The sequence below is a fragment of the Cetorhinus maximus genome, chromosome 1 (assembly GCF_964194155.1).
Source record: "Cetorhinus maximus chromosome 1, sCetMax3.hap1.1, whole genome shotgun sequence".
Lineage (NCBI taxonomy): Eukaryota > Metazoa > Chordata > Chondrichthyes > Lamniformes > Cetorhinidae > Cetorhinus > Cetorhinus maximus.
The window spans coordinates 166951950-166976066 of NC_135879.1; the positions used below are offsets into that span (position 1 = coordinate 166951950).

The 24117-nt window shown below is 41.2% G+C and overlaps 1 protein-coding gene across 6 annotated transcripts in view; it reads left to right on the plus strand.

Annotated features, from left to right (window-relative positions):
• The first annotated feature begins 6412 nt into the window (after positions 1–6412).
• The window catches only part of LOC144684997 (mesoderm induction early response protein 3-like), a 65382-nt gene continuing 47677 nt past the window's right edge, over positions 6413–24117 (plus strand). Inside the window, exons 1-5 of one of the 6 annotated variants that reach the window (XM_078549513.1) lie at positions 6433–6518; positions 6666–6765; positions 14853–14877; positions 15489–15646; positions 18851–18996. In XM_078549513.1, coding sequence (XP_078405639.1) covers positions 18898–18996 — 99 coding nt within the window. In that variant the 5' untranslated portion in view covers positions 6433–6518; positions 6666–6765; positions 14853–14877; positions 15489–15646; positions 18851–18897. The other 5 variants (XM_078549545.1, XM_078549504.1, XM_078549538.1 and 2 more) reach the window with 5 other exon arrangements.

A 24117-nucleotide genomic window follows, 5' to 3' on the forward strand; every position in this document is an offset into this window, starting at 1 on the left:
GGTGGTGCGGGAGGATTGCGAGCGTAAAAGTCTGCGCATGCGTGTGGGAGCACGCATTGAAAGCTCCCTGGAGGCAGGGAGCTGCCTCAGGGAGTTGAAGATTTGTAGAAAAAGAAATAAAGATTTCAAAAATGAGAGAAACATGTCCCCATATAAGACTCAGTTAAATGAAAAGGGATATATTAAAAATTATGTCTAAAAATATTTACTTTTTAAAAATTACTGCTCGAAACCTCGTCCCGCCCGTGGATGAGATTTCATAAAATATCCAAGGCCCCCTTGTCCGCCTGCCAACCGTATGGTTGGATAGACAGCAAAAAATTGCTTTTAATTAACTGATTAAGGGCCTTAATAGGCCTCTTAATTATCAGGGGGCGTGCTGCCGACTCTCGCGTGCGCCAGCCAACCGAAATATTGCATGAGTGCGCAATGACCTATTTTACGCCTGATCGGGTCAGGCTTGCGCCCACCCGTGGGACGTAAAATCCTGCCCTATGTGTGTCTATATGGGTGTGTATGTCTGTGTATATATCTGTGTTTTTGTGTGTGTCTATGTGTATAAGTGTGTACATTTGTGTATACGTGTATCTGTGTGTAGATGTGTGGGTATATATGTGTGCACATATGTGTGTGTGCATATGTGTGTGTGCATATGTGTGTGCATATATCTGTAGATATCTGCGTATATTTGTGTATATGTGCGTGTTTCTTTGTGTATATGTGTATGTATGTTTGTGTGTATGTATGTTTGTGTGTGTGTGTGTGTGTGTTTGTATGTGTGTGTATATACGTGTGTGTATATTTGTGTAAAAGTGTGTGTGTGTATATTTGTGTGTATGCGTGTGAAAAATTGCTTTTAAATAATTGGTTAAGGGCCTTAATAGGCTAAAGGGGGCGTGCTGCCGACTCTCGCATGTGCCCTCTGACTGAAATATCGCGCATGTATGTGATGACATCGAGACGCTCATCTGACATCATTCCGCACTATTTTACACCCTATCGGGTCAGACGCACACCCGCCCGTGGGACGTAAACTCCTGCCCTAAGTGTGTGTATATGTGTGTGTATGTTGTGTCTCTATGTGTGTCTATATGTTTGTATATGTGTATAAGGGTGTATATTTGCTATACATGGGTGTATATGTCTGCATGTATTTGTGTAAATGTGTGTGTATATATCTGTATGTGTGTATAAGTGCATAAATGTGTATATTTGTGTATGTATGTTTGCGTATATGTGTATTTGTGTATAAGTGTGTGTGTATGTATGTGTATATTTGTGTATGTGTGTGTGTTTGTGTGTATATTTATGTGTTTGTATATTTATGTATATATTTGTGTATATTTGTGTGTATGTGTGTATATTTGTGTGTATGTGTGTATATTTGTCTGTATGTGTGTATATTTGTCTGTATGTGTGTGTGTATATTTGTGTATATTTCTGTTTATGCATGTGTATATTTGTGCAGTTGTGTATATAGAAACATAGAAGCTAAGAAACTAGGAGCACAAGTAGGCCATTCAGCTCTTCGAGCCTGCTCCACCATTCATTATGATCATGACTGATCATCCAACTCAATAGCCTGCTCCCGCTTTCTCCCCATACCCTTTGATCCCTTACGCCCCAAGAGCTATATCTAACTCCTTCTTGAAAACATACAATGTTTTGGTCTCAACTACTTTCTGTGGTAACGAATTCCACAGGCTCACCACTCTCTGGGTGAAGAAATTTCTCCTCATCTCAGTCCTAAATGGTCTACCCCATATCCTCAGACTATGACCCCTGGTTCTGGTCTCCCCCACCACCGGAAACATCCTTCCTGCATCTACCCTGTCTAGTCCTGTTAGAATTTTATAGGTTTCTATGAGATCCCCCCTCATTCTTCTGAACCCTCCAGCGAATATAATCCTAACCGACTCAATCTCTCCTCATATGTCAGTCCTGCCATCCCAGGAATCAGTCTGGTAAACCTTCACTGCACTCCCTCTATAGCAAGTACATTCTTCCTCAGATAAGGAGACCAAAACTGCACACAATATTCCAGGTGTGGTCTCACCAAGGCCCTGTACAATTGCAGCAAGACATCCCTGTTCTTGTACTCGAATCCTCTGGCTATGAAAGCCAACATACCATTTGCCTTCTTTACTGCCAGTTGCACCTGCATGCTTACCTTCAGCGACTGGTGTACAAGGACACCCAGGTCTCGTTGCACATTCCCCTCTCTCAATTTATAGCCATTCAAATAATAATCTGCCTTCCTGTTTTTGCTACCAAAATGGATAACCTCACATTTATCCACATTATACTGCATCTGCCATGCGTTTGCCCACTCACTCAGCTTGTCCAAATCACACTGAAGCATCTCTGCATCCTCCTCACAGCTCACCCTCCCAACCAGCTTTGTGTCATCTGCAAATCTGGAGATATTACATTTAATTCCCTCATCTAAATCATTAATACATATTGTGAATAACTGGGGTCCCAGCACCGATCCCTGTGGTACCCCACTAATCACTGCCTGCCATTCGGAAAAAGACCCGTTTATTCCTACTCTTTGTTTCCTGTCTGCCAACCAGTTTTCTATCCATCTCAATACACTACCCCCAATCCCATGCGCTTTAATTTTACACGCCAATCTCTTATGTGGGACGAAGGTCGAAAGCCTTCTGAAAGTCCAAATAAACCACATCCACTGGCTCCCCTTCATGAATTCTACTAGTTACATCCTCGAAAAATTCCAGTAGATTTGTCAAGCATGATTTCCCTTTCATAAATCCATGCTGACTCTGTCTGATTCTGCCACTGTTTTCCAAGTGCTCAGCTATTAAATCTTTTATAATGGACTCTAGAATTTTCCCCACTACCAACGTCAGGCTGACTGGTCTACAATTCCCTGTTTTCTCTCTGTCTCCTTTTTTAAATAGTGGGGTTACATTAGCTACCCTCCAATCTGTAGGAACTGTTCCAAAGTCTATAGCATCTTGGAAGATGACCACCACTATTTCTAGGGCCACTTCCTTAAGTTCTCTGGGATGTAGATTATCAGGCCTTGGGGATTTATCGGCCTTCAATCCCATCAATTTCCCCAACACCATTTCCCTACTAATACTGATTTCTTTCGGTTCCTCCCTCTCACTAAACCCTGTGTTCCCCAACATTTCTGGTATGTTATTAGTGTCCTCCTTTGTGAAGACAGAACCAAAGTATGTATTTAGTTGGCCAGCCATTTCTTTATTCCCCATTATAAATTCCCCTGTTTCTGACTGTAAGGGACCTACATTTGTCTTCACCAATCTTTTCTTCCTCACATACCTATAGAAACTTTTACAGTCAGTTTTTATGTCCCCTGCAAGCTTACTCTCGTACTCTATTTTCCCCTTCTTAATCAATTCCTTGGTCCTCCTTTGCTGAATTCTAAAGTGCTCCCAATCCTCAGGTCTTGTTTTTTCTGGCCAATTTGTATGCCTCTTCCTTGCATCTAATACTATCTCTAATTTCCCTTGTAAGCCATGGTTGGGCCACCTTTCCTGTTTTACTTTTGCGCCAAACAGGAATAAACAATTATTGCAGTTCACCCATGCACTCTTTGAATGTTTTCCATTGCCTATCCACCGTCATCCCTTTAAGTAACGTTTCCCAATCCATCATAGCCAACTCGCGCCTCATACCATCGTAGTTTCCTTTATTAAGATTCAGGACCCAAGTCTCAGAATCAACTACGTTACTCTCCATCTTGATGAAGAATTCTATCATATTATGGTCGCCCATCCCCAAGGGGCCTCGCACAACTAGATTGCCAATTATTCCTTTCTCATTACACAATACCCAGTCGAGGATGGCCTGTTCTCTCGTTGGTTCCTCAATGTATTGGTCCAGAAAAACATCCCATATACACTCCAGGAATTCCTCCTCTATGGTATTGTTACTAATTTGATTTGCCCAATCTACATGCAAATTAAAGTCACCCATAATTACAGATGTTCCTTTATTACATGCGTCTCTAATTTCCTGTTTAATGCCATTCCCAACATCACCACTACAGTACTCTATATACAACCTCCACTAACGTTTTTTGCCCCTTAGAGTTTCTTAGCTCTACCCATACAGATTCCACATCGTCGGAGCTAATACCTTTCCTCACTATAGCGTTAATTTCCTCTTTAACCATCAATGCAACTCCACCACCTTTTCCTTTTTGTCTGTCCTTCCTAAATACTGAATACCCCTGGATGTTCAGTTCCCATCCCTGGTCACCCTGCAGCCATGTCTTCGTAATCCTGACTATATCATACCTGTTTACATCTATTTGACCAGTTAATTCATCCACTTTATTGCGAATGCTCCTCGTGTTAAGGCACAAAGCCTTAAGGCTTGTCTTTTTAACATTACTTGTCCCGTTCCCACTATTTTTCACTGAGGCCCTGTTTGATTGTTGCCCTTGATTTCTCTGCCTATCACTTTTCTTAATCCACTTTCTGTCTTTTGTTCTTGTCTTTGATTCCCCTTCCTCTGACTCCTTGCATAGGTTCCCATCCATCTGCCAATTTAGTTTAAACCCTCCCTAACCACTCTAGCAAATTTTCCCCCTAGGACATCAGTCCCGGTCCTGCCCAGGTGTAACCAGTCCAGTTTGTACTGGTCCCATCTCCCCCAGAACCGGTCCCAATGCCCCAGGAATCTGAAACCCTCCCCTTCACACCATCTCTTCAGCCACGTATTCATCCGATCTATCCTGCTATTTCTACTCTGACTGGCATGTAGCACTGGTAGTAATCCTGAGATCACTACCTTTGAGGTCCTACTTTTCAACTTACTTCCTAACTCCCTATATTCTGCTTTTAGGACCTCATTCCTTTTTTTACCTTTGTCGTTTGTACCAATGTGTACTATGACCACTGGCTGTTCACCCTCCCCCTTCAGAATGTCCTCTAGCTGCTCTGAGACATCCTTGACCCTAGCACCAGGGAGGCAACATACCATCCTGGAGTCTCGTTTGCGGCCACAGAAACGCCTATCTATTGCCCTTATAACTGAATCCCCCATAACTATTGCATTCCCACACTTTTTACTCCTCCCCTGTGCAGCAGAGCCAACCGCGGTGCAACAAATTTGGCTGTTGCTGCTTTATCCTGAGAGGCCATTGCCCCCAACAGTATCCAAAGTTTTGCAGGGGAATAGCCACAGGAGATTCCTGCACTGCCTGCCTTGTCCTCTTGCTTTGCCTGGTGGTCACCCAGTCCCTTCCTGCCTGTGGACACTTAGCCTGCAATATGACCACCTCTCTATATGTGCTATCCACGATACTCTCCGCCTCACGGATGCTCCATAGCGTCCCCAGCCGTTGCTCCAGCTCCAAAACCCGGGTTTCCAGGAGCTGCAGCTGGAGACACTTCCCGCACACATGCTGGAAATGTGCCCGGCTTCCCACATAGAGCAGGAGGAGCACACCACAGCTTTGAGCTCTCCTGCCATGACTTACCCCTTTAAATTAAATTAAACCTTTTGGAAGATACTTAATATCAATGACTCTCGAGCCCTTCTTCCCTGCTCCTCGTTATTACAGAATAAAGCCCCTACAAATGATGAACCACAAAATAAGACCGTAAAAACTATAAGCAATAAAAGTAGTAAGTGCTTACCCAGCCATACTCGCGATACTCAAAGGATCACCCCGTTCGCTCCTCACCGAACTCCCTCAGTCACCCCTGCTCTCCCAGCTTCTCTTCAACTCCCGACTCCTCTCGCGCTCCTTTTCAACTCCCGACTCCTCTAGGTGCTGCTGACTGCCTGTCCCAGAGTCCTCCTCTCGCACTCTTCTCCACATATGTGTATGTCTATTTGTGTATGTGTGTGTATACGTATATATATTTGTGCAGTTGAATATATGTGTATGTCTATTTGTGTATATTTGTAAGCGTGTATATTTGTGTATGTGAGTTTGTGTGATATGAGAGAATTAGAATGTAAACGGAAAGTCAACTTTAATTTTGGAATAATAAAAAGACATATTTGTACTGATTCAAACTTATCCTGTATAAATGCCCATTCAACATAAAAGCACAAATGATTTTTATTCATTTGTGATATGTAGGTTTTGTACAATATATGCTTAGTTATGATTTTATTTCCTTCTCCAGGCCAAGCATGTTGGATGCTCTTTTGCTTTCAAAAGAAAACAGGTAACACGGCTTCCCATTCCTAGAGTAGAAAAACAAAACTGCTGAATTCCCATTGTTTTAATCAGTCAAAACCACATAGGCACCACAAATTATGAGTCAGGGAAACCTGTCCTGAGCTCACCTGAAGTTTGAAAGGTAGTCATCACGTACCTCGATTTCAATAACATTCAATTATTATTATTGGTCTGACATCGCAACGAAGGGTGGCCAATCCGCTAAGTGAAGGGCGGGACATCTCAGTTGCAGGTTGGGGTTTTTTCGTTGTTGGCTAAAACTTGCGTTTGGAGTGTTTTAGTCCATTCTGTTTGCAGGAAAAGGCCAAGCGGGATGAGAAGGCGGGTATGGAGAAGTGGAGGAATGTTGAGTGGAGAATGGGTTGGGGAGGGAGAAGAAGGTGATGTTAGTGTTTGGGACGGGAGAGGAGAGCAGAGGAGATGAGATGAAAGCGCTAAAGTTGAATTGACATTTTGCTATTTGTTTCTGCAGCTCCACCAATGGAAAGCGCTGTAGCCGAGCCTGGCTCAGCCTGCATCCGGGTCTCGGGTTGGCCAGCTCGCTCTCCGGGAGGGCGAACAACATGGCGGAGGTAAGGAGACGGCGGAGCGGGGCCGGGGCCGGGCCGAGAGACCGGCCGGAGGAGGAGCAGGATGGGCAGCCGAGCGGACCCGCAGCCTCTCCTCCTCCCCCTCCAGCAGGAAACGGCCGCGGCTCCGACAAGCGGCGGGAGTCGGTTGGATAGAGATGGATGCAGAGAGGGAGGGAGAAGCGGTACCGGCGGCGGCTGTGAGCGGGGAGGGGAAGGGGGCCGGGTGGGGTTGGGTTGGGGGTGGTGGGTGATGTGGAAGCTGGGCGCCGCAAGGCCCCGGACCCTCTCGGTCCAGCGCAAGTCCCTGTGCCGAGGAGGGAGTGAGAGTGAGCGTCGGACGCAGTTTGGCTGCCTCTCGGCTCCGGCTGCACCAGGAGGAAGCTCCGCTGGCGGCGGCCCCAACCCCAATAACTTTTAGTTTGTGGCCAAGATGCAGCGCAGCGGAATCCGGCCGGAGAGAGACTGGGGGATGTGGAATCTGCAAAGAGACGGAGCGAAAATAGGCGGTGAGGTGGAGGGAGAACGGGCAAAAGGAAGGAGGAGTGGCAGAGAAGTGGAAAGAGAGAAAACAGGTACTGTAGGTTAGACAAGAAAAGGGACAGAAGTGTAGACAAAACAAGTAGAGGAATCAGATGGGAGAAGGCAGATAGGATGGGGCGAGGGGCATAATAAATAGGAAGTACAACCCCTCCTGCTCCATCATTCAGTACGATCATGGCTTGAGCATCCATCGGCCTTAACTCCACTTTCTCGCCTGCTTCCCATAACCCTTGATGCCCCGAGAGAGCAAAAATCTGTCTACCTTAGCCTTAAATACACTCAATGACGGTGCATCCACATCTGTCCGGGGTGGAGAATTGGAAAGATTCACAAACGTTTCTCCTCATCTCAGCCGTAAACGATCGGCCCCTTATTAGGAGACTGTGCCCCAGTGTTTTAGATTCCTCAACCAGGGGAAACAACCTCTCAGTATCTACCCGGTCAATGCCTTTCAGAATCTTGTATGTTTTTTATTCTTTCATGGGATGTGGATGTCACTGGCAAGGCCAGCATTTCTTGCCCATCCCTACTAGGCCATTTCAGGGGGGCAGTTAGGAGTAAACCATTTGCTGCAGGTCTGGAGTCACATGTAGGACAGACCAGGTAAGGATGGGAGATTTCTTTCCATAAAAGGCATTAGTGAAACAGAAGAGTTTTTATGACAATCATTGATAGTTGCCATGGCCACCATTACTGAAAACTAAGTTCTATATTCCAGATTTTATTAATTGAATTTAAATTTCATCAGCTGCCATGGGATTTGAACCCATGTCCCTAAAGCGTTAGCCTGGGCCTTTGCATTACGAGTCCAGTGACATTACTGCTACACCACCATCTCCCCAATGTTTCAGGAGATCGCTTCATTCTTCTAAACTCCAGAAAATATAGGCTCAATTTACTCAGCCCCTCATCCCAGGGACCAATCTTTTGAACCTTCACTGTACTGCCTCCAATGCAAGTATATCCTTCCTTAAATATGGAAACCAAAACTGTGTGTATTACTCCAGGTGTGGTCTCACCAATACCCTGTACAATTGTAGGAATGTTTCCTTATTCTGTACTCCAATCACTTTGCAATAAAAGTCAACATGCCATTTGCCTTCCTAATTGCTTGCTTTGTTTGGATGCAGACATTTTTTCCTTGTATGAGTACACTAAAGTCCTTCTGAGCATCAATATTTACAAGTTTCATGCCTTTTAAAAAATATTTTCCGATTCTTACCAGAGTGAATAACCTTATGCTTTCCCCCATTATACTCCATCTGTCACCTTGTTGCCCACTCACTTAACCCGTATGTCTCTTTGCAGCCTCTTTGTGTCCTCCTCACAGCTTGCTTTCCAACTTGGCTTTGTATCATCAGCAAACTTAGATACGTTACCCCTATACTCTTCATTGAAGTCATTAATATAGATTGTAAATAGCTGAGACCCCAACACTGATCCTTGTGGCACTCCACTGGTCATGCCTGCCAACTTGAAAATGCCCTATTTACCCCAACTCTCTGTTCCCATGTTAATATATAATCCCCAACCCCATGAGCCCGTATCTTGGGTATGAACCTTTTGTGTGGCACCTTATTGAATGCTTATTGGCAGTCCAAGTGTACTAAATCTATTGGTCCGCCTTCATCTACCCTATGAGTTACATCCTCAAAAAAAATGAATAAATTTGTCAAATAAGATTTCTCTTTCGTAAAACCATATTGGTTTTGTCTGATCATATTATGAGTTTCTGAGTGCATTGTTAAACCTTCCTCAAGAAATTCTAGCATTTTTCCAACTGATGCCAAGCTACCGCCTAGAGTTCACTGTTTTGGGAATCAGGCAGGGGGAAGTGAAAGAAGAAATGGGTGAATTGGGTGAGCATAGGGTGGCAGGATGAATCAGGAGGGGAGTGAAATGGAGAGGAATCGGTAGGGGAGAGGGAATTGTGCGGTGAGGGGGAGGGAAATCGGGGATGGGTGAGGGGAATTCGGCATGGAGAATTGGGAGGGGGATAGGGAGAAAAACAACTATATTGGAGAGCGAGAGAGGTGAAAACTGGGCAGACAACAAAAAGGAAAGAAAATGGGCAGTGAAGGGAATGAGGGGGAGCATAGGCAGAGGGGAAGGTCAGGGGAACAAGGAGGATGGCAGGCTGGTACAAGGGCAGGGGATTAGGGATGAGAGGGAGAAGGCACTTGAGCTGGCAGGGGCAAGGAGGTGAGGGCAGTTGAATGGACAGGGGCAAGTGGGAGAGGAGACAATAGCCTGCATTTATATCAAGCTTTTAATACAATAAAACTTCCCAAGATGCTTCACAGGATGGTTATCAAACAAAATTTGACACCGAGCTACAAAAGGAGATAAAAGGACAGGAAGAGCTAACTATTGAGGAGAATCTTAAAGAGGAGGTGCAAGGCAGAGAAGTTTAAGGAGGGAATTCAAGAGCATAGGGGCTAGGCAGCTGAAAGTACGACTGCCAGTGATATTAAAATCAGGCTGGATGTGGAGATGCACAGTTGACTCTTGAGAGTTGTAGGGCTGGAGAAGGTTACAAAGATAGTGAGATGCGAAGTCGGGGACCAGTGATCCCTTTAAGCCTCATAGTAACCCAAAAGTTCCTGCACAGGCCGCACACAAGTCAACCCCTTTCACCACGCAAAAAATTTAAAAGCCTACACACTTAAATTGCTACAAAATAGAATTAGAGGATTCGTTATTATGGAAGAATTTAAAAACAATTTTAAAATGGAAGCATTACTGGGTCAATATAGGTATGCACAGGGGTGATGGGTAAGCAGGGCTTGGTGTGTTGGGTTACAGGCAGCAGAATTTTAGGTGAGCTCAAGTTTATTTAGGGTGGAAAATGGAACGCCAACCAGGAGAGCTTGGAAATAATCAGCTTCAGTGGTAACAAAGGCATAAATAAGGGTAGCAGCAGCTGAGCAGAGACAGAGTCTTGAGTCGGACAAAGTTACTGAGGTTGGAAGTAGTCTGTTTTGGTGATTGTGAATATGTGGTTGGAAGCTCATTTCAAAGTCAAGTAGGATGCAAAGCTTTCAATCTAAGGCCGTGGTCAGGGAGGGGGATAGAGTCGGTGTTGAGGACCAAAGACATGGCTTCAGTCTTCCCAATATTTAATTGCATGAAATTTCTGCTCATCCAGCACTAGATGCCGACATGCAGTTTAACAAATCCGACAGTAAGAGGGGCTGATAGTGGTGGTGAGGTAGAGCTGGATCCTGTCAGTGTGGATATGGAACCTGACATGCTTTTGACTGAAGTTGCTGAGATGCAGCTTGTAGATGAGAGATAGGAAGGGGGCAAGTGTATATCCTTGGGGGATTCCAAAGGTAACGGTGTGGAAGTGGGAAGAGAAGCCAATGCAAGTGCTTCTCGGTTGGGGATGGAGAGGGAGTAAGGAGAGCCAGTGAGATGGGCATGGGGAGGTAATTGGAGAGGTGGAGTGAGAAAGCAGCCAGAGGAAATTAGAGGTTGAGTAAATGTCCAGCTAGAGGTGGGAATTGGATATAAAATGACCAAAGAGAGAAGAGAGAAATATATAACAATTGGGGAAGCAACTGGGAGAAAATCATTGAGGAGAGGAGGCAAAAATAGTAAACATGGTGGGAGATATGAGATGGAAAACAGCATTGAGGGGAAAATGTGAGGTTACGCACTTTGGCAGGAAGAATAGAGGAGCTGAATATTACTTAAATGGAGAAAGACTGCAGAAAGCTCCAGCACAGAGGGATTTGGGGGTCCTCGTGCATGAATCCCAGAAAGCTAGCATACGAGTTCAGCAGTTAATAGGGAAGGCATATGGAATGTTGGCCTTTATTTCAATAGAGAAGTCTTGCTAAAACTATACAAGGCACTAGTTAGATCACAACTAGAATACGGTGAACAATTTTGGTCCCCTTATCTAAGGAAAGATGTACTGGCACTGGAGGCAGTCCAGAGACAGTTCACTAGTTGATGGAGGGATTTTCTTATGCTTGGGCCTGTAGTCATTGGAGTTTAGAAGAATGAGAGGTGACCTTATTGAAACATATAAGATTCTTAGGGGGCTTGACAGGGTAGATGCTGTGAGGTTGTTTCCCCTTGTGGGAGAGTCTAGGACCAGAGGGCATAATCTCAAGAGCGAAGAGTCACCCGTTTGAGACAGAGATGAGGAGGAATTTCTTCTTTCAGAAGGTAGTGAATCTGTGGAATTCTTTACCACAGAGGGCTGTAGAGACTGGGTCGTTAAGTGTATTCAAGGCTGAGATAGACAGATTTTTAATCAGTAAGGGAATCGAGGGTTATGGAGAGAAGGCAGGAAAGTGGAATTGAGGATTATCAGATCGGCCATGATCTCATTGAATGGCGGAGCAAATTCGATGGGCCAAATGCTCCTACATCTTATGGGGGAAAGAGCATTTCCTTCAAAGAAAGGAGAGAAATAGAAAACTGCCTAGAAAAGGATATGGGAGAGAGTGATCAAACTGTGAATGGAGTGGAGAGGGGTGGAAAGAAAGAGACAGAAATTATGAAGGGGGATAAAGGCAGACAGCAAACATCTGGGGAGAGGGATGGGGAGAGATGATAAACAGCTGGGAAGAAAGAATATAAAACAGAGAGGAAAGTAGCTGGAGTATTTGTGAGGCAAGGCAAGTTTTAAGGCAATGCATATGGGTGCTATCAAACAAATTATGACACCGAGCCATGTATGAAGATGGGGCAGATAACAAAAAGCTTTGCCAAAGAGATAAGTTCAAAGGAGCAAATAAAAAGAGGGAAGTGAGGAAGAAAGGGGGAGAGGTTTAGGGAGTGAATTTCAGAGCATCGGATCTTGGCAACTGAAGACACCAACTGTACTGTCATTGTTTTGTGCAACTGCCAGTATGATAGAATATGAACTAAATGGACCTTTGTCTTTTTATTTAGCATTTTCCTTTCCTAACAGCACTGTGTGTACCTACACCAGATGTAACAGTTCAAGAAAGTGGCTCACCACCACCTTATCAAATGCAATTAGGGCTGAGCAACAAATGTTGGCCTTGCCAATGGTGCCTCGTGTGCCATGAAAGAATTTTTAAAAAATTCTTGAGCATAACAGAGGTGTAAGGTGAGAGAAGAGAACTTTGGAAAAGAGGTAGAAAATATCAGGGACGAAAGGTAGAAAATAGCTAGAGGGAAAGAAAGTAAGTTAGAAAATACAGAGGGGTAAAGGATAGCAAATAGTGATGAGGAGCAAAGTAGTGAATAATCTGGTTGGAGGGAGATAAAACATTTGAAAGAGAAATATCGAAGGGAGGGTAGAGAGGGAGCAGGAGAGTGAGATGGCTAGAAAGCAATGGACAGCTGCCAGAGAACTAAATGGAATAGAAAATGGTTACTTGGAGGGGCAGGGAACAAGATCGATTTTTTAAAAAGTCCTCAGAGTGAAATAAAAAAATGGGCATAGAGAAAGTGAGAGCAGGATAATAAACTGCCAGAAAGCAACATGTGGGTTTAAGAGCAAAGAGAGAGAGATAGAAAAGAGCTGAAAATAGTTAAGAGGAAGGGAGAAAGGAAGAGAAGACAGTTGGGGAGCAAGACATAAAGCCTATGAGTGAGAAAGCAGCTGGAGTTTGGGCAGGGAGAGCATGAGCGATGGATAGAAAACTGTCCCGCAATAGATACAGGTAGAGAGTAGCAACACGAGAGAGGGAAAGAAAACAGCCCAAGGAAGAAAGAGCAAGTTACAAGAAGAACTGGGGAGGGGAGGAAACGAAAAGTCTTTGTAGTGTGGGAGAGCAGAAACAGCTGGGATAAAATATTCATACAGCAGGGGAAAGAGAGAGGATGGTTTGGGAGAGCGAGCAAACATTCAGAACAACTTGGTAAGAGACCATCAAAGCAGTTGAAAGCAGATTGAGAATAGGAGGGAAATGTGTTTATAACAAATGAGGGGAGATTATTCAAATCAGCCAAAGGGAGAAAGTTTTAACAGAAAATTTGTGGAAAAAGCATTTTTAAAAAACAAGGACAGTGATGGGGAAAGGAAATGGAGTAAATATTTTAATCTAAGGCAAAAATGAGGGAGGAATGTTTAAAATAGGGAGGGAAGAATGGGAGAAAATCTTTCAAGAGCTGTCTAGTCGGTGTAAAAAAGAGAGAAAAAGTGTTCTGAAAATATATATAAAATAGTGAGGAACATAGAGAAGGAGGAAGTACATTACAAACAGCCAGGTACAGGGAAATGGGGATGCAAAAACAACCATTCAGAAAAAGGTGAGCTAAACAATAGCTGGAGAGACTAAAACAAAAGCTGGAAACCTGAAATAAAAACATAAATTGCTGGAAAAACTCATCAGAAAAGGCAGCATCTGTGGCGAGAGAAGACCTTTCACCAGAACTGGAGAGACTAGTAGGGTAGTAGACTGGAGTTATAATAATATTGAACTATAAATCCAAACTTTAAACAGAAAATAATAGTGAGAAGAGTGAAAAGGCGAGATGATGTGGGATCATGAAGAAAATCTGACCAGAAGGGGAGATATTTTAAAACGAGGCTGACCAGAGGGATATTTTAAAAATGTCGGCCAGTCTGGGGTGGGGGAAGAGAGGGATTTTGGAAATGCAATCAGAGGGAGACGGGGAGGTGGAAGAGAAAGAAATGAAATATCTGGACTTGTATCCAAATACAATCAACAAACTATGGAAAAAGATGATGATCTGAAGTTTCTGCTAGGTTGCTCTGGTATTTGGTGCAATTTGACTAATGGTACCCAAACGGTACTAAAGATCAAGAAATTTCAAGTGCTAACCCACAATCTTTTATATGAATTAAAAAAGTTGAATGTGGGAGAAAGCGTGAAAAAGCATGTTCAAAACAACTTGGGAGGGGTGGGTGGGTGGGGGGCGGAGAGATTCAAAACAGCTCAAAGGCGAGAAAGATTTAATAGAAAGAGAATATGAGAAGATATGGAAGCTGGCCTGCCCCCAAAGTTGGAGCTACCCCCATACTAAATTAATTGTCATGATGAGTTTCTGCTAATTGTGCCAGTTTTCAGACCTTTGAAGGTGCTCTTTATAATATCTTTTCTCGACACAAGGGTACTAAAAGGTACCTTTTTTAAAAGCTTTAATTTTTTTTTAATGTATGAAGAACCTAACTACTGTGCACCAGTGAAGTTAATAAATGGTTTTGTATAGCTTTTTAAAGTCATTTTTAGTTACTTAAAATCAGATTTTTCTGGTGGTGGGCTAGGCATTGATTTTGTTTTGATAGACCTAATTTCAGCTGTATTAATACAGCATTCTGTTCCATTCTTAAATATATCGAAAAAAAATTTCAATACAAGTTTCTAAAAATTACTTTTACAAAGTATTGGTTCATGGAAGATTCTACTTTTGACAATATGCAAATGAGTTTGAGCAACACAAAAGTCACTTCTGAAAACCAGTGAAATTTTTTCACATTGCCAGTTGCGGCCAAAGGAAATCCTTGTCCCGTGTGTTCAGTGTTTGGCATATTTTATGCAGGAAAGCTGAATTTGTTTTTTTTAATTAATGCGTTCTAAAAAATTTTGTTTCAGGCTTCCTATGGAAGTTCGAGTCCAGGTATGTGCTGATCTACTTCACTTCCATTCCTGATCCTAGTGGGAAATCGATTTCAAGGTGTTTGGGTGCGACCTTTTGTTACGTAATATGGTTTTTACGTTTTACTTTTTAAAAATTGATTTGGAATAAGTAATTTAGACTGTTTCTGGCTCCATCCTGCAAAGTAGGAGTAAAACACAGGATTTGATCATATGCTATAACAAATATATTACAATTGAAGATCATGCATACACAGTTAAATGTGTTTGAGAACTGTTATGTGAGCAATTGTATTTTGATTTCATTCTTGAGCAAAGCCTTTTACTTTGCAATGACAAAAAAAATTCTAGATTTCATCAGATTAAGAATGATTGATTGTATTGTTCAGCTTTTGTTAAAACCCTTTCCGTTGTTTGGTAGTATTGGAGAAGATGTGCAGTTCTTTAACTTTTGAACATTCACTTTAATCCATAAACGCACAGACACTTGTTATCTTCCATTAACTCACTTGATGTCTAGACTGCTCTTAAAATTAGGGTACTTAAAACAGAATGGTGGGATAAGAATTAGAATAAAAATATTCATACTTAATATCTGAAAATGTAGTATAACAATGGCAACCTCTCTTTCAGGCAAAGCAACTCTTAAGCTTTTTATTAAATTTCTTGGCTGTGGCATTTAATCAGCATGTATACTGATTGCCTCTTGCAAATCTGAAAAAATTAAGATACTGTTCAACGTATGAGGGAGGAACAAGAAGAGATGCTAATTTAATTCACAAGAAGTTGAGGCAAGTGATGCTTAGGTTTATTATAAGATTTTATTTTGAGATGTTAATTAGACTTCATAGCAGAACACCGACTGTAGATACATTTGAGCTTGACAGGTTTGTCATGTTTGTGCCCACTTACACATGTACTATCCAATGCAAATTTAGTTACAGTTTGGGTCAGGCTGCATGTGCATACATGGGGGAGACAATAGCATACTGACAATGTCACTGGACAAGTAATCCAGAGGCCCAGGCTAATGCTCTGGTGGCATGGATTCAAATCCCACCATGGCAGCTGCTGGAGTTTCATTTCAATTAATAAACCTGGAACATAAAGCTACTCTCAGTAATGGTGTCCATGAAATTATCATTGATTGTTCTAAAAACCCATCTGGTTCACTTTGGGGAAGGAAATCTGCCATCCTTGCTCAGTCTGGCCTACGTGTGACTGCAGACCCACAATAATGTGGTTGACTCTTAACTGCCCTCTGAAGTAGCCTAGCAAGTCACTTAATTCAAGGGCAATTAGGGATGGTCACCAACCACTGGCTTTGCCAGCAACACCCGCATCCCATGAAAGAATAAAAAAGCTCTTCAGAGATGTGGTTTTCCCATTTTCGTCAATATTCAATGGGTATGTTTCTTGAGTAAACTGAGCATATGTTTTTAGGTACCTAATTCCCAGGTACAATAGATTTTCCCAGTTTCTTTTATATTACCCAAGCTAAATTAGAGTACAGAAAATTGATTTAATGGTGAAGCAACCCTCAAGATTTAAAGCTAGTTAAAATAACATAATATTAAGGCAGTGTAGAATTTTATTTCGTTAAAAAACCAAAAATGGGCCAGCATGAGTCCAGTCTGTTTGTTGATTAAAAGGGCTCTTCTACTATTACTGTCCACATATCACACATGTCTCAAAATGAATTTTAATGGTCATCTACTGTTCAAGGAACTTATTGCTTTTGTTTACATGTGTTTTTGTAACGTGCATGAACAGTGTGTGTGCATGTGAAGGGAAATTCAGTTCTTGAATAAGTGATAACTAAGTTGGGGATGTTGGGTTCAGACTGTAGAAACAATTTTGAGGTTTGACATTTCCTGAACACATTCTGCTGATTTGTATATTATTTTTTTAAAGTGCATATTCAAACTTGTTTGCATAAATTAGTTAATTTGGATCTGATGCGTTTTTACATATGGGAAGCACTCTGATTTAATGCTGTGCAGCCTGTAGAATTTAATTTGTATTGCAGGTTTGTTTGATGTCATCTTCTCTCTAAATTGAAGTAGGTGTTTAAGTAGTACAGTAGTCCTGGAACTTTGGATATCATGTCAGAAATTCACTTTACATCCTTGTGACTATGTAGTCATTAATGGCCTTTGCTGTACTTTCTGGCTTCAGAAACCTTTAAGCTGCTAGCATGTGCACAGTTGGGATAGCAGTGGCAGGCAAGAAGATAAAACTAGTTTAGCATGTAAAATGTTTTTATTATACCTCCAGATCACCACCCCTTACTTTTTTAAGCCTTGTGTACTATTACAGTTTTATGTGGTGGTGCAGAATCAACTGTGGAAAATCATAAGCCATAATGCTAGGCTTGATGATGGAGTGATGGATTCTTGCTTTCTTTCTCATTCTTTGAGAGGATCAGTGTCCTGAAGATGGGTATTATTCATAATTTACTATTCATAGTTCAAGCACTGAGTCTAACCTTTCTGGAACTGGAATGATAAATATCCATACATTTAAGTGAAACTCTTGCTTTGACTTATTGATTGAAGTATGCTACCACTCCAGTTCTTTCCACAATTGTAATTCTTTTGACCATTTTAATGCCCTGACTTGGTTTACTGGGTGAGGTAGAACAGGTTTGCTACCCAATTCTCTTATTTTGTTGCCTTTTTGAATGTGTTGCTCAGCTTCATAGCCAGGTTAATCCCTCTGCTCTGATTTTAATCGAGAGATTTCTCCCATTGCAACCAGTGGGAAATTCCATTATTTGTGTTTATTCCTTTGCCACTTTCAGACCTTAAGGATGGAGGGGGGATATATTTTAAAATTATTTTCAGGCTTCCCTTTTCCTTCCTCTCTGTAGACCTCCTTTCATGCTTTCCCTATGATGTAAACAATGAAGAAATTTTATGGAGTTCATTTGAAGGGGAGAGCTAACCTGAATTTCATTCTTTCCATCTTTGTGGAAGTGTGGATGACTGATTTGAGGATTGAAAGTTTTGGTGAGGATCAGGAAGCCATCTGCATGGAAATTGTTTAAATTATCACCTCAGAATTGTCAGAAAACTAATTTCAAAATTGATGTTTTTTCGCACCTCTGTCATTCATGGCAATCCAAGATCCCAAAACAGCACTCTTGGCATGCACTCTTAAATTTCCTGGGTATGTTCCATTATTTGTGACTTTTGGGCTGCGATTGGTAGAATTCAAGGCTGTTATTGGATCAGATTAGACTCCAATCCATTCATTCTTGTTGGGATTGACTGATAATTTCAATGGACTATATGAAGATGACTTTGAGCTGCCAATAAGAGGGGAGGGTATTGGCTTTTTAGCAGCTCAGTATTGTGCTCTAGTCCTCTGGCATAAAACAGTCTGAATTTAGAAGTCTGCTTGAATTGAGTTGTATTAGAATCATGGAAAGATAGTGCACAGAAGGAGGCCATTCAGCCCATCGTGCGTGTACCAGTTGATGGGAATCTATTTGAGGTTTAATCAAGCTCAGTTGCTAGTGACCTTTCTTGCCCCGCCCTCCATTCCCTACTCCTTTTTTCTTTTGATGCTTGTTTATAGTGTTCATTCTAAGGACTTTTAATTTTCTCTTAATTGTGTTAACCTTTTTTTGATTTGGGTATTTTAGGAGTTTTCTTTTGCATGTTTAAACGTTAATCTACCTCACCTCGCTCTCTTCTCTACTTCCTTCTGCCTTTGAATTACACCACTGTTTACTTAACTATATATTCATTTGTATAGAGAAGATTTTTTAAAGTACATTTTGGCACTCCTTATTTAATACCAAAAGAATTACACGTTTTTTTACATTAAATAAGTGATATCTGGATCCATCTAATTCAAACCAAATAGGTATATAGTTGCCTAGTATAAGTTAGCACAATACCTATTTTTGAAATGATTAATATGCTAGAAAAAAATGTAAAACTATATCACAGATTTAGTATGTTCATTTAATTGTTTTTACTTTGTAGTTGGCTCATTGTCTTCTGAGGATCATGATTTCGACCCTACAGCAGAAATGCTAGTGCATGATTATGATGATGAGCGAACACTTGAAGAAGAGGAAATGTTAGAGGGAGGGAAGAATTTCACATCTGAAATTGAAGATTTGGAAAGGGTATCTAAAGTTTTTTTCTTGAAGTAAATAAAGCTTAAATTCAAACAGTTGAAACAGTGCTGTTCAATGTAACAAAATTGATCAATAGTTTGTCTACTTTAAAATAAAGATTAATGTTGTAGGAGTGCTTTCTGTGATTTAGGGTTAAAAATGTGTGCAAAACAGCTGTTGGTCCTCTTGGGTAGCATTCAGACATAGTTTTTATAAAATAATTTGCCTTATACTCTACACACCTGTTGCCTTCATACAAGGCTAATAATTTTGTTATACTTTAAGTAAAAGGGAAGGCTAAGAGAGTGTCATTAGAGGAAACATTCGATACTTCCTACCTGTTCAGCTTTCTCAGTCTGAAGTACAAGCCCTCTCACAAATGGTTGAACATGGGCCAGTACTTAGTGACATGTCAGAGGAGTGGCTTTGGGTTTGATCAGATATGATTGATTTTCATTATTCGGCTAATTGCATTTAAAAACTGATAGGTAGTTACATGTTTAGTTTCTTTCTAATTGTAGATTGAAGAGTACTTTGTACAGAATTCCTTTTTCTTAAGTTTAACATTTGAGATATCTTTCCCATAGAGAGTATGAATCTTGCTGTGCAGGATAAGGGCAAGTGCTCACTGAGGAGAGGGAGAATCGGAGATCCAGTCACCCTGGGCTAAATGTATGCACTGCCTGTTCTCAAGCCAGGAAATGTTTGGAGCTGGTCTTCATGTTGTCCTTTTGGCAAAGCAAAGTACTGAGAGCTATGAACAGAAAAAGAGGAGAAAGCAAATTAGCTATTCCTCTTTGTAAGAAATTAGATGGTCTGTTGCTGCCTAGAACAAAGCAGTCCATATCCAAGTATGATGATCCCTCATGCTCAAATTTCAGGCCGGGGTTTCCTGTGAAAAGTTTGTGGTGTCAAAATTTCTTAAAGATACAAATGAAACAAGGAATAAGTGCCTAAAGTTCCTCTATTGCTGGAATCAGTGAGTGTACCAATCTCTATAAAGTTGAGACCCCCACCACCTGCAAGTCATAAAATAAGAACATAAGAAATAGGAACCAGAGTATGCGATATGAATGCTCGAACCTGCTTTGCCATTCAGTAAAGTCATGGCTGAACTTCCAAATCAACTCCACTCTCCCACCCTGTCATTTGATTCCTTTGGTGCCCAAAAATGTATGTCTCAATTTTGAATACACTGAGGGCTGTGGATGTTCAGCCAATGAACAAAGAAGTTTCTCCTCACCTCTGTCCAAAATGGCCGACCCTTTATCCTGAAACTGTGAACCTAGTTCTAGATGCTTCAGCCAGGGGAAACAGCCTCTTATCGTTTACGCTGTCAAGAGCTCTTAGAATGTTATACGTTTCGATGAATCACTCTTTCTCCTGAACTCCAGAGAATATAGGCACACTCTGTTCAATGTCTCCTAATAAAACAACTCCTCATCCCCGAATCAATCTAATGAAGCTTCGTAACTAAGGCACTTGTATCCTTCCTTTTGGTAAGGAGACCAAAACTGTACACAGCACTCTAGCTGTGACCTCATCAAAGCCCCATTTAATTGCAGTAAGACTTACTCTTACACTCCAACCCTTTTCAATGAAGACTAGCATAACCATGTTCTTTTCTAATTGACTACTGTAGTTGTATGTTAACTTTGTGATTAGCTTGCAAGGATACAAAAATTCTTCTGAAAACCTTATCTTTCTCTTTTTAAAATAATATGTTTTTTCCATTCTTACTACCAAAATCGATAATTTTGCACTTCCCCACATTATAGTCCATCTGCCAGCTTTTTGCCTGATTACTTAGCCGATCTATATTGCTTTGTAGCCTCCTCACAGCTTTTTTCCCCATCTAGCTCTGTACTATCAGCAAAGTTGGATATATTCCACTCATCCCTACTGTTTTCTGTCCATTAACCAATCCATGTTAATATATTATTCATAATCCCATAAGCCTGAACCTTGTATAACAACCTCTTGTGTGGCATCTTATTAAATAGCTTCTGAAAATCTAAATGTGCTACATTCACTGGTTTTCCCATCTCTCCTGCTAGTTACACCCTCAAAAAACTTGACAGATTTGCAGAACACAACTCCCCTTTCATAACAGTGTTGACTTGACCAAATCATATTGTGATTTTTTTCCCCCCCAAGTGCTTTGTTGCCATGTCCTCGATAGTAGATTCCAGCATTTTCCCTACTATAGATTGTCAAGCTAACTGGCCTATCATTCCCTCTTTTCTGTTGCCTCTCCATTGTTGAACAGCGGGCTCACATTTGCTGCCATTGAATCCCCAGGGACCATTCCAGAATCTAAGGAAAAAAGCAATGCATCCACTTTCTCTTTTAAAACCCTAGGGTGTAAGCCATCAGACCCAGGGGATATTTTTGACCATTAGTTGCTGCAGGAGTTTTTCTTAAATATGAATTGCTTCAAGTTCCTCATTCTCATTAGACTCTTGGTTCTTTGCAATTTCCAATGTTTTGTATCTTCTACAAAAACAGGTACAAAATATTTGGTTAACATCTCTGCCATTTCCTTATTCCCCATTTAAATTTATTCTGTCTTTGTCTTTAAAGGACCCAACTTGAATTTCACTAATTTCTTTTTGCATACTTGTACTCTTATAAGTTTTTTTATATTTGCTAGTTTACTTCATTCCATTTTTTTCCCTCTTAATCAATTTCTTGGTTACCCTTTGCTGCTTTTTAAAACCCTTCAATCCTCAGCTTGCCACCGTTTTTGGCAATGTTATTGACTTATTTTAATCTAATATTATCACTGACCCCTGTAGTTACCACTTACCCAGCAGATGCTTTGTTCCTCAATAGAGTGCATACTAGTTAAGAATTATGAATTATTTATTTAAATGCCTGCCACTGTTTATCTACTGTCATGTTCTAAGCTAATTTCCCATGTACATCAACAAATTTGCCCATCATTACTTTGTTTAAGTTTAAGACCCTGGTTTCAGGCTTAACCACATCACTTTCAAACTTTTTATGAAATTCCATCATATTATGATCACTCTACCCCAAATGATCCTTTACTATAATGCTACGAATTAACCCCGTCTCATCTCGCAACCTAGATCTAAAATAGCCTGTTCTCTAATTGATTGCTTAAATGAATTCCATAACCCTGTCTGCCAAGCTACTTTTGCCAATTTGGTTTACCCAGTCCACATGAAAGTTAAAATCACCCATGATTATTGCATTACCCTTGTTGCATGCTCCTCTAATATCCTGATTTATAGTCGGTCTAACACTATGATTACTGTTAGGGGGCTTATTCCCACCAGTGTTTTCAGCCTTTACAAATATACAAAATAATAACAGAAGTAGACCATTTGGCCCCCATTTCAAATTCCATATTTCACCTCTTTTCCCCCCCCCCACCCCGATAACCTTAAGACTCTTGTTAGGCAAGGAAATCATCTATCTCTGCCTTAAAAATATTCAATGACACTGCCTTCTGAGGCAGAGAGTTCCAAAGTCACTCAGCCCTCTGAAAGAAAATATTTCTTCCTATCTCTGTCCTAAAAGGGCAACCCCTAATTTTAAAAGTGTCCCCTAGTTCTGGACTCACCCCACAAAAGGAAACATCCTTTCGACGTCCACTGTGTCGAGACCGTTCAGTATCTTATATACTTCAATCAAGTAACCCCTCACTCTTCTAAATTCCAGTGGAAACATGCCCAGTTTATCTAACTTTCCTCATAAGACAGCCCACTCATTTCAGGTATCAATCTAGTAAGCCTCCTCTGAACCACTTCCAACACACATACATCCTTAAGTAAGGAAACTAAAACTACACACAATGTTCAAGATGTGGTCTCACCAATGCCCTTTATAACTGTAGCATAACATCCTTACGAGAGGAATTGAACATAAAAGTAATAAAGGATGGCATTCCATTATTCTTAATTACTTGCGGTACCCGCATTGTAACTTTTTGTGATTCATGCAGTAAAACACCTAGATCCCTCTGCACCTTGGAATTCTGCAGTCACTTTCAGTTTAAGTAATTTTTTAAAAATTATTTTGCCAAAGTGAACAACTTCATATTTCCTCGCATTATATTCCACCTGACAGATTTTTGCCCACTCACTCAACCTATTCATATCTGTCTGCAACCTCCTTATGTCCTCTTCATACCTCTTCACATGCTTTCCTACTTATCTTTGCTTCATTTGCAAATTTAGCTATCATGCTTTCACTCCCCTCATCTAAGTCATTGATATAAATTGTAAAAAGTTGAGGCCCCAGCACAGACTCTGCAGGGTTCCATTCATCGCATCCTGCCAATCAGGAAAAGGCCCATTTATGCACACTCTGTTTTCTGCCAGTCAGCATGTCTTCTTTCCATGTTAATATGTTACCCCCTACACCATGAGATTTTATTTTCCACAATAACCTTTGATGATGCACCTTATCAAATGCCTTCTAGAAATCCAAGTACAGTACATCTACAGGCTCCCCTTTTATCCACAGCACATGTTACTCCTTCAAAGAACTCCCATAAATCGGTTAAGCATGATTTCCCTTTCACAAAACCATGCTGATTCTCCCTGATTACCATGGATTTCTCAAAGCGCCCAGCTGTAACATCCTTGATGATCGCTTCTAACACCTTCCCCATGACAGATGTCAAGCTAACTAGCCTATCATTTCCTGTTTTCTTCCCCCCTCCCTTCTTGAATAGAGGGGTTATATTTTCCACTTTCCAGTCTCGTGGGACCTTTCCAGAATCTAGGGAATTTTGGAAAATTAACACCAACACGTCACCTACCTCATTAGCCACCTCTTTTAAGACCCTAGGATGATGTCCATCAGGACCCGGAAACCTGTCAGACAGCAGCTCCATCAGTTTGATCAGTACCACTTCCCTAGTGATCATAGTTTCACCAAGTTCCCCCTCTCCCTTCCACCACCTGATTTACAGCTATTACTGGAATGTTTTTTTCTATCTTCTGTATTGAAGACAGAAGCAAAATATTCATTCATTTCATCTTCCATTTCCTTATTATCTACCATTAACTCCCCATTGTCACTCTCTAGAGGACCGACACTCACTATACTTACTTTTTCCCTTTTTAAATACCTGTAGAAACTCTTGCGATCTGT